The 10,315-nt window shown below is 50.3% G+C and overlaps 1 protein-coding gene across 1 annotated transcript in view; it reads right to left on the bottom strand.

Moving 5' to 3' along the window:
- Positions 1-582: 582 nt before the first annotated feature.
- Positions 583-10,315, bottom strand: part of TRIM9 (tripartite motif containing 9) — a 75,886-nt gene continuing 66,153 nt past the window's right edge. Inside the window, exons 8-13 of the mRNA XM_054400102.1 lie at positions 9,234-9,422; positions 6,417-6,458; positions 5,025-5,048; positions 2,888-3,191; positions 1,635-1,797; positions 583-645 (exon numbers count right to left, since the gene is read on the bottom strand). Of these exons, the coding sequence (XP_054256077.1) occupies positions 583-645; positions 1,635-1,797; positions 2,888-3,191; positions 5,025-5,048; positions 6,417-6,458; positions 9,234-9,422 (785 nt within the window). The remainder of the gene's footprint in view (positions 646-1,634; positions 1,798-2,887; positions 3,192-5,024; positions 5,049-6,416; positions 6,459-9,233; positions 9,423-10,315) is intronic.

The following is a 10,315-nucleotide window of genomic DNA, read 5'->3' as shown; positions in this document are numbered from 1 at the left end:
GGGTGCTCTGCCAGAAAGGCCATGGCGGGGAAAGAAAGATTCACAGAATGGTTTGGGTTGGAAGAGACCTTCAAGATCATCTAGTTCCAACCCCCCTGCCATGGGCAGGGACACCTTCCACTAGACCAGGTTGCTCAAGGCCTCATCCGACCTGGCCTTAAACACCTCTAGGGAGATCCTGCAAAGTAATGAGGCTGGGGTGGGTGAAAGCTTTCCCATGGTGGGGGTCCAGCCAGCCCCACCAAGACAAAATTTCCCCCCTCCCCCCACCCCTCAAAACCCCAACTGAAATCAATAAAACCAAACCTAAAAGCAGACACAGAGGAACATCTCAGGCTACCTAGGTACTTCATCAGCCAAAAAGAGCTACACAGCGAAGCGCACACACACAGGACAGCGCGGGAGGGTGGAGATAGATCAGGAGATGGCCAAAAGCCAGGTTCTTCCTTCCCGCTTTGCCTCCCCACCTCTGGCTGGTGGCTGAGCAGGGACCCGGTGGCTCGGCGACTGGTCGTGTCCCACAGGAGGGAACGGGCTGGCTCCTCTCATCCCGAGAAGAGGCAGCCGGCTCCGGGAGCAGTCTCACGGCATGGCCGAGCGCGAAGTGTAGAATTCAGGGACCGGCAGGCCGGTGTGCAGTGTCACCTGTGAGGAGACACACAGGGCTCAGCTGCAACCCTACACGTGGGACAATCCATGACATGGAAGCTGGCACATCATCGAATCCTAGAATGGTTTGGGTTGGAAGGGACCTCAAAGACAATCTAGTTTCTATCCCCCTGCAATGGGCAGAGTCACCTTCACTGCACCAGGTTGCCTAAGGGCCTCATCCAACTTGGCTTTGAACAATTCCAGGGTTGGAGCCTCCACAACTCATCTAGGCAACCTGTTCCAGCGCTTCACAACCCCCAAGGGATCGAAGTTCTTCCTCATGTCTCATCTAAGTCAAGCTTCTCCCAGTTTGGAGCCATTAACCCCTGTCCTGTCACTCCATGCTTTTGTAAAAAGTCCTTCTCTAGCTCTTCTTCAAATACTATGAGACTTCTAGAAGATCTCCCTGGAGCCTTCTCTTCTCCAAGCTGAACAATCCCAACTCTCTCAGCCTGGCCTCACAGCAGAGGGGTTCCAGATGTCCCATCATTGCTGTGGCCACCTCTGGCCCTGCTCCAACAGGTCCATGTCTTTCCTGTGCTGAGGACTGCACAGCTGGCCCCAGCACTGCAGGTGGGGTCTCAGCAGACTGGAGCAGAGGGGCAGAATGCCCTCCCTCCACCTGCTGCCCACACTGCTGAGTATCAGCCCAGGACATGGAGAGGCTCTCATGGGGTAGCATCATGAAATTGAGTTGTTAAACCCAGGGCTGGAGAATATCAGCAGCCCTCATGGAAAAACCTGGAGCAGGGAGCTGAAGGCAGCAGGAAGGCCTGTCCTGGGTTTAGAGACTCACAGGTGGTTTAGGGTGTAGTTTAGGTCTTTCCAAGCTGTCCCTGTTGCACAAGAACTCCACAAAGTCCCCATGCTGCTGAACATCAACACACACTGCAGTGGCAGCAGCACTGGAGGGAGTCTGCCAGCAAGTTCAGCCATAGGGTATGGTGCTATGGTGCTCCAGAGAACACGGTGGAAGCACATACCTGCACGTTCCTGTTGAGGCTGACTGCAGGGAAGAAGAGGCCCTCCAGGTTCTCAAAGGCAACAGGCCCCTGCTGGTCCTCGTTGATGGAGAATGTCAAAGTCCTTCTTGTCAAGTCCAGCAGCACTCCCACGGTGGCACCTTTTGTTATCCCACCCTCGGTTCTGCAGGGGTGAGAAGATCAGAGATCTCTGTTACTTCATGTCCCTTGTGTTGGTAGCTCAGGGCTCACACCATGGACCTCAAAGACTGATAGTGATGAACCTCCCAGCTCACCCAGGTGCTAGACCATGGCCTGCACCCTTCCTAGCCATGCTCACAAGTCCCTGCGCAACCTCCTTCTCAACACTCTTGCAGAGGTGCTCTCTGCTTGTCACAATGTCCCCAAGCGCAAAGCTACCACAGCAACATATGGGGAAGAGCAAGCGGACCTGGGGGGCAATGCTGCAGGGTTCACTTCAAAACCTGTTTGACCCATCAGGGAACAACTCTTGACACTGCAGGAAGGTAACACCAGGTTCTCCTCAAGATATCACAAGCTTCAGCATTGAAAGAGGCTCAGGCTGCAGGGAAAGAATATTGGAGCAAAGTAGACACAGGGAGGCAGGAACTGTCCTTCACTTGGGGCAAGGGGAGGAGAAGATTAGGAGTGAGCACCTGCAGGTGCCACTGGAAAAGCCACAGGCTTCTCCCTCTGGGGGGATGACTGTGGTAGTTTTAGGCTGTACCTTGAAAATGTTCCACAGATCTTGAACAGAAAGTAGTAGAATGTAAATAAATCACCACTGGATGTAAAAAGGAAAGTAATGATAAGCTCTAAGTAAATGCATTGGGCAGATATCTACCATAAAAGTTAGTTTGATAAACTAACTTTCTCTCTCTTTTTGCTTCCTCTGCTCTAGCAGATACTAGCTTCTGGCTTCTGCTGGCTTTGCTGACCTTGGCTGTGTTCTTTGTTGTGGTTAAGTAACTAACAGCAACTTTCTGCTCTTTCTCTTGTCCTGTGTACAAGGGGGTAGGGAAGGGAGCAGGCAAGGGGAAAGGGTTTCTCCAGGGGTGTTCTTGTGTTGTTTATAAATTGTACATATATGTAAATATTGTTATATTTTGTACATATTCATTGCACTCCATGTTTCAGATTGTAGTTTTGTTTGTAAACACAGCTTTGTCTGCTTCCACTGAGCTAGCCTGGCAATTTTATGCTGGGGGGGCAGATTTCAACCCACCACAACGACCCCGTTCCAGCCCACGTACCTGTTGGTGTGCGAGTTGTTGTGCATGAACCAGCTGCGGTTGTTGTCCACGTACATGGCCCAGGCTTTGTCGTCCTTGCCCAGCATGGCGTCCTTCAGGACATCGATGCGCGCCACGCCGAAGGCTGGGTCAGGGTGGTTATCGTAGCGGTCGATGGAGAGCTCCCAGTAATGGAGCCCCTTGGAGAAGCCTGTTTTCCCCAGCACAACCCTGTCATCATAGCTGTTGCAGGTGACAGTCAGGTTGTCATTAGAAAAGATGATGTCAGCGTGGGCGGAGGCAGGATCGAAAGAGAACCAAGCAACTGGAACACACAAACAACGTCTGGTTAGTCGGGAGGGGAGCTTGGGCTGCTGGTGACTGAGCCACGTGGAGGAGAAGACATGGAACAGCACATGCTGCATGCAGGACCAGGGACACGTAGGGGGAGGGTGCAGCTGGGTGCTTGGGCAGCTGGTCGTCAGCTTGGGTTCCTGCACAGCAGATGAGGCTGCTTATGGAGGGCACCTTCCATCATGTAGGGATGGATCATCATGTGATGGAACCTTCCATCATGTGGGGATGGATCATCATGTGATGGAACCTTCCATCATGGAGGGATGGATCATCATGTGATGGAACCTTCCATCATGGAGGGATGGATCATCATGTGATGGAACTTTCCATCATGGAGGGATGGATCATCATGTGATGGAACCTTCCATCATGGAGGGATGGATCATCATATGATGGAACCTTCCATCATGGAGGGATGGATCGTCATGTGATGGAACCTTCCGTCATGGAGAGATACTTTGAGCTTGTGCAGCTGCAGCCTGCAAGTGTGGCTGAGGTTTTACAGCTGGGACTCAGACGGAGTTTTGCTTCACTGTGTTTATTGGGTAGTTGCATTTGTGTTCTGGGTCAGTTTGATTCTGGTTTTCTACAGTTTCATTGCCCTGGCACCATCTGCAGTGCTGGAGCATGTCTGACGAAGGACAGTGAAGCTGGTGAAGGGTCTAGAGCACAAGTCTTGCAAGGAGCAGCTGAGGGAACTAGGGTTGTTCAGCCTGGAAAAAAGGAGACTGAGGGGAGACCTTCTGGCTCTCCACAACTCCCTAAAAGGAGGTTGGAGCCAGGTGGAGGTTGTTATCTTCTTCTAAGTAACAAGCTATAGGACAGGAGGAAGTGTTGGACCAGGGGAGGTTTAGGTTGGACACTGGAAACAATTTCTTCCCCAAAAGGGTTGTCAAGCCCTGAAACAGGCTGCCCAGGGCAGTGGTAAGTCCTCATCCCTGGAGAGCTTTCAAAGCTGTGTAGATGTGGTGCTGAAGGACACGGTTTAGTGGTGGACTTGGCAGTGCTGGGTTAATGGTTGGACTCCAAGATCTTAAAGGTCTTTTCCAACCAAAGCAATTCTATGATTCTTGCTGCTCCCAGGTGTCTGTCTGTCTCTGTCACCTCCTACCATCTGTTTGTCTCAACTCATAAGCCTATGGGATCCTCACTATCTCCTAAAATTTGGCTGTAGCAGAAGGAGATGTGTGATCCTGGACAAGTCTCCAGGCTCTAGCTAACCCAACTTACTTTTATGACTTAAGGGTTACTCATGCATGCAATGCTCTGCAGGGTCAGGCTTGGTGTGGGAGGAGACCTGAGGATTAGCAGATTAATTCTGTGTGTTTGAGGGCTGAAGTCCTGGGAACCAAAAGCACAAACAAAGGTCTACATTGAACAGAGATATTACATCACACCAAGAAACCTCCCTGTGGAGCAGCCAGCCACACGTGAGACAAGAGCTAGCTCATGGGAAAGCTGGAAAATGCCCCAAAACCTTCAGAACTTGTTACATCTGCTGGTTTAAATGCACAAGATGGTCACTGCAAGTCTGACAGATAGTGCCACATCCTCAACAACACGGAGGGACGAGGTTTCACAAGCCACCAGCCCAGCTCCCCAGGTGTTTTTTTCTCCAGCGATCACTGGAACGTGAACTGACAGATCCACCAAACACGCTCAGGCCTGCAGGAGTCCCCATGGCTCGAGAAAGAAGAGGCTCTGGTGAGACTTCTGGATGGGTTTATCGGGTGGCTTGACAGGACAGCTCACATGCATGCAGGCATCTCACGGTCACAACCTGATGGAGGTGGGTCCGTACCTGCCACCATTTTTTTAATGTCAACTGTGGTCATTCCCAGGGAAAGGCATGCAGGAGAGAAAACAGCACATCAAGATGGGTAGAGAAAGGAAGGAGAAACCATTTCTGCTTGCCTGCTCCTCCAGCCACTGCATGGACCTGGCAGTGCTCTGCGTTAAGGTGGGGAGAGCTGGAGCGAGGATGTGGTTGGGCTGCAAGCAGGAGCAGGTTGGCCAGCACCATGTGCAAGCTGCCCGAGGTGGGATCCCACTTGACTGGGCACAAGGCTCCTTCTCCCAGGTGGATGAATGGGCCTGAACTTGCAGTTATAGATGTGGTGCTGAAGGACATGATGACTTGGTAGTGCTGAGTTAATGGTTGGACTTGGTCTTTTCCAAGCAAAACAATTCCATGATTCTATGAGTTAGCTGTAGAAGGGCTAAACACCTCCTTAATGACCTGGATATGTATTGCTTAGAGCAGGAGAATCAGTTTCTGGGTTGTTCAGCCTGGAGAACAGAAGGTCTCCAGGGAGACCTTCTGGTGGCCTTTAAGGGAGCTGATCAGCAAGCTAGGGACAGACTTTTGAGCAGAGCCTGTTGTGACAGGACAAGGGGTGATGGCTTAAATTAAAACAGAGATTCAGACTGGAGAGAAGGATGACATTTTTGATGCTGAGGGTGGTGAGACACTGCTAGTTTGTCCAGAGAGGTGGTAGATGCCCCATCCCTGAAACATTCTAAGTCAGGCTGTTTGTGGCTGTGAGAAACCTGCTCTAGTTGTAAATGTCCCTGCTGACTGCAGGGAGTTTGGACTAGATGATCTCAAGTGGTCTTAGATGATTTAGAAGGGCCTGTGGTATAGGACAAGTGGCAATGGTTTTAAACTGGAACAGGGTAGATTTAGATTGGACATTGGGAAGAAGTTCTTTACTATGAGGGTGGTGAGACACTGGAATGGGTTGCCCAAAGAAGTTGTAGACATCTCTCCCCCTTGGAAGTGTTTAAGACCAGGTTGGACAGGGCCTTGAGCAACCTGGTCTAGTGGGAGGTGTCCCTGCCCATGTCAGGGGGTTGGAACTAAATGACCTTTAAGGTCCTTTCCAACTCAACCCATTCTGTGATCTCAGGATTCTATGACCAGGTCTTAATGACAGAGCCACTTCCAGAGTCCTGACTTCAGGCTTCTCTTTCAAACCATTTAGGATCAAAACCAAAAATGCTTTAACATCAACATGACAATCCCCATTCCTTCTCCAAATTTGCCCACTGCTGTGTGAGCACCCCATGAGCAGGGAAGGTGCAAGAAATGTTGCTTGGTCACCAAGCAGAAGTTAAAGAGTTAAACAAAAGGAGAAGAAAAGAAGATGAGCAACACGGAGTAGGTACGAAGCAATTGTAATAAAATACTTGCCTAGTTGGGAGTAAGGCGTTCCTTGGGTCTCAAAATTGCATCCTACAAAGAGATACTACATTTCACACATCACAGCCAAGAAACAACCATCAACCACCTGAAGAACACTCATGAGCATTTCACCATCGGCTAAGCATCCAGCCAGCCCCAGGAGGCCTGATTCATTAAAAGCCAAAGAGCATGGAGGATGGGGGTTGCAGAGAGGAGCTGGAGTGTTGGCTGTTTTGGTGAGCCTCACCTCTGGGAAGTGTGGAGTGTCTGATTTTTCATTATCAAATTCCATCACAGCCTTTGAGAGCATCAGTGACAGGACAAGGTGTTATGGGCATAAACTGGAGCATAGGAAGTTCCACCTAAATATGAGAAGGAACTTCTTTGAGGGTGGCAGAGCACTGGAACAGGGTGCTCAGAGAGGTGGTGAAGTCTCAATCTATGGAGACTTTCAAGGCCCACCTGGATGCGTTCCTGTGTGATCTGCTTTAGGTGATCCTGCTATGACAGGGGATTTGGACTTGATGATCTTTAGAGGTCCCTTCCAAACCAAACCATTCTATGGTTCCATGAAGAAAAGCAGGAAATTTTTTAGCCTTGGTGGAGCATTTTGGCTGCCTGGTAAATATTCTCCAGACTGATTCTCAGTTGAATCACTTAGAATCCTTGGAGGACATGGATTCCTGAAAGAAGAGCAACCACTGGTGTGCCCTGTGAGTAGGGACCACCAAGCTCTTCTGGGCTGCTTCCCTTGCCATGTGTGAAAAGGGGCAGGAGTGGAGCAGCAGAGGAGGTCCCTGGAGGTAGATACCTGGCCTCAGACACCCACTAGCACCCAAAATACATTGGGATGCATCAGGGCATTGCATGGGAGGGAGCTTATGATGGGTGCTGGATTTTAGGGAAATCCCTGTCTGGGGTGACTGCAAACAGCTCCTGCAAGCTGGACTGCAGCTGTGGAGTGATCCAGGTGCTTATCATCACCCAGGAGCCTGTCCTTGCCAGTAGGGGAGGACAACATGAAGCTCCATGTTGGCACTGCATGGGAGGGAGCTCATGATGGGTGCTGGATCTGTCCAGCTCTGTGACTGGTTTTCACCTCTCCTTTGACAAGGAAGCCGGCTTTTACACCCTGAAGATGTGCATGCTAGTGGGAAAGAGTCTGGCTGGAGTTGTGCTCCATGACAAGTGCCAAGTGGCACCTCCTGAGGCTCTTTTAATGAATCTTGCCCCATGTCCTTACTCACAAAGTGGTTTGGAAGGTCTCTGCCCATCGCTGCCATACAAATCCACCCAAGTGTGAAACAACACAGACACATCAGCACGTTCAGGACCCCGTTTCACCCTGCCCCACCAACACCACCACCCAGGACCATGGCTGCAGAAGGTCCATACTGCACACACTGGTGTTGCTCACAGCCACGGCAGCAGCTCTGGGTTGAGTGGACACAAAAGTAAGAAACACTGGTAACAAAAACGGGGTTGAAACCAGCAGCGCACAGCGAGTACGATGAGAAAGGAAAAAACAAAACAAAACAGAGAAAGCACAAAGAAAAGAAGTTGTGGGGCTCCTTGGTTATTCTGGACCATGCTGCAGCATTCCTCATTCCAGGTTATGGGATGGAAATCAAACAATCGGGGGCCCCCATTCTTCCTGAGCTTACACCAGAGGAAGCTGTGAATGACTCTATTGGAGTGGTGTAAATCCAGAGTGGTGGAAGAATCAGGGCCCAGGATCTTTAGCAACAGAAGATGTGCAAAGAGTGGTTAGAAAACAGCTCTGAGAGATGCAACTGTGCCTGTGGCTCCTTCGCTGGCTGCTCATCCTGCCTGCACTGCCTATGTCCCACCACAGCCCATGAGGACCAAGCAAAGTACTTGTGGGTGCTGCCAGAGAAGCCAGGTATCAGGGGAGTGGTTTCCTCTGCTCTACAGAAAACAAGACTTGGATACCATCATGTTTGATTTTTGCAAAAGCTGAGCCCAGTGCTTAAAGCTGAGCAGACCGAAACCTACACCTTCAGGGTCCTGTGAAGCCAGACTGTGTGATTTTCCCTAGGTGATCCTGCTTTGGCAGGGAGCTTGGACTCGATGATCTCCAGAGGTCCCTTCCTCCCATTCTATGGTTCCACAATTCTATGATTCTATTATTGAAGCCTTAAGCAATCTGGTCTAGTGGAAGATGTCTCTGTGCCCTGGAGGTTGGAACTAGATGATCTTCAAGGTCCCTTCCAACCCAACCAATTCTATCCAACCCATGAGTCTATCTATCTATGACTGCAAGGTGCCCATGAGCTGGTCTTAGCTAGACCTTGCTTGCATCTCAACTTACTTCATCTTTATGCAGAGTCTAGAGCTAATGAGGCAAACTAATTTCACAGAACAAATCTCTGCATGTTCTGGTTGAATAGGGAAAGCAAACCACTGAGATGTGCCCAGGGCTTTCTCCCAGGAGGGTCTGGTGTGTTCTTCTGACTTTTCCTAGCCACAAGATCAACATAACTAGAAATAAGGGGTCTTGTTTCTATGGCTCAGCCATGCCAGCCCTGCTAAGAATAGCACCTATCTAAGGAGTTTCTCTGATGCTCCATCACCCCACACCTAAAACTGCCCATGCTGGTATGTACAGATGAAAACACCACGAGACCTACACCACTGAAACTCCCTCCAAGGCAGGAGCAGGCCACTGACAAAACAGAAAAGAGCTTCCCTCTGCCATCTGCATGTCATGGGTAAAACAAAACACAACGCAACGAAACAAACAAATACTTTGGAGATGCCCAGAAGCACAGAACCAAGAGGAAATGCCAGAGGCACTCAGCTCACCGGCTGAATTCAGGGACTGTAAAGAAGAATGCAAGCTCAGCTGGTGGGCCGAAGATCTTAGCTCAAAGTAGGATCTCCCCGGAAAGCTGGGTTGTAGATTAAGGGTGGAGGAGAAAGGACTCATTCTACGAAGCTGCGATCTTTCCAAAGGCACTGGAAAAGGGAGGGTCTGTTCTTCTGACTGCGTGTCTAAACGTAAGATCAATGCAAACTAGAGATCAGAAACTGGCTCTGCTGGGTGGTGGTCACTCCAGCACCCCAGAGCAGACCTTGGGACCCTGGTGTGGGTGTGTCAGCGTGCAGGGACTCTGCTTTGCTGCAGCCAGCGTGTGGATGGGGCATGGAGCAACGACGTCTGGTGCTGTGTAGACCAGCCAGACCCTTCAGGAAAGCCTTGTCTCTGACAGTGTCAGCAACGAACTTATTTCCATCCTCCAGAAGGTTCCTGTGTCATCATTTCCCCCCTCCCTGGAAGTGTTCAAGGCCAGGTTGGATGGGGCCTTCAGCAATGCGGTCCAGTGGGAGGTGTCCTTACCCATGGCAGGGAGGTTGGAAGTAGATGATCTTTAAGGCCCCTTCCAACCCAAACCATTCTATGATTCTATGACACAGTCAGCACGCTTTGTTTAAAGCCAGTCCTGCATCTCTTCACAGCAATGTGCCTAAAAATTCACAAGGTACCACGCATACTTCCCATGGGTCTTTAATGGGTCTTCCCATGGGTAGCTCTCTACAGCTGCCTAAAAGGAGCTTGCAGTGAGGTGGGTGTTGGTCTCTTCTCCCAAGCAATCAGTGATAGGATGAGAGGAAATGGCCTTAAATTGCACCAGGAGAGGTTTACATTCGATACTAGGAACAATTTCTTTCCTGCAAGAGTGGTCAGGCATCGGAACAGGCTGCCCAAGGAGGTGGTGGAGTCACCGTCCCTGGAGTGTTCAAACAACGTGTGGACATGGCACTCCCAGACATGGTTTGGTGGCCATGTTGGTGCTGGGTTGATGGTTGGACTCAATGATCTTAGAGATATTTTCCAACCTTAATGATTCTGTGATTTTATGATTTCATACATCTCATGCCTCTCT

Source organism: Indicator indicator, chromosome 4 (genome assembly GCF_027791375.1).
Source record: "Indicator indicator isolate 239-I01 chromosome 4, UM_Iind_1.1, whole genome shotgun sequence".
In the NCBI taxonomy this organism is placed as follows: domain Eukaryota; kingdom Metazoa; phylum Chordata; class Aves; order Piciformes; family Indicatoridae; genus Indicator; species Indicator indicator.
This window is presented reverse-complemented; position numbering and strand designations above follow the sequence as displayed.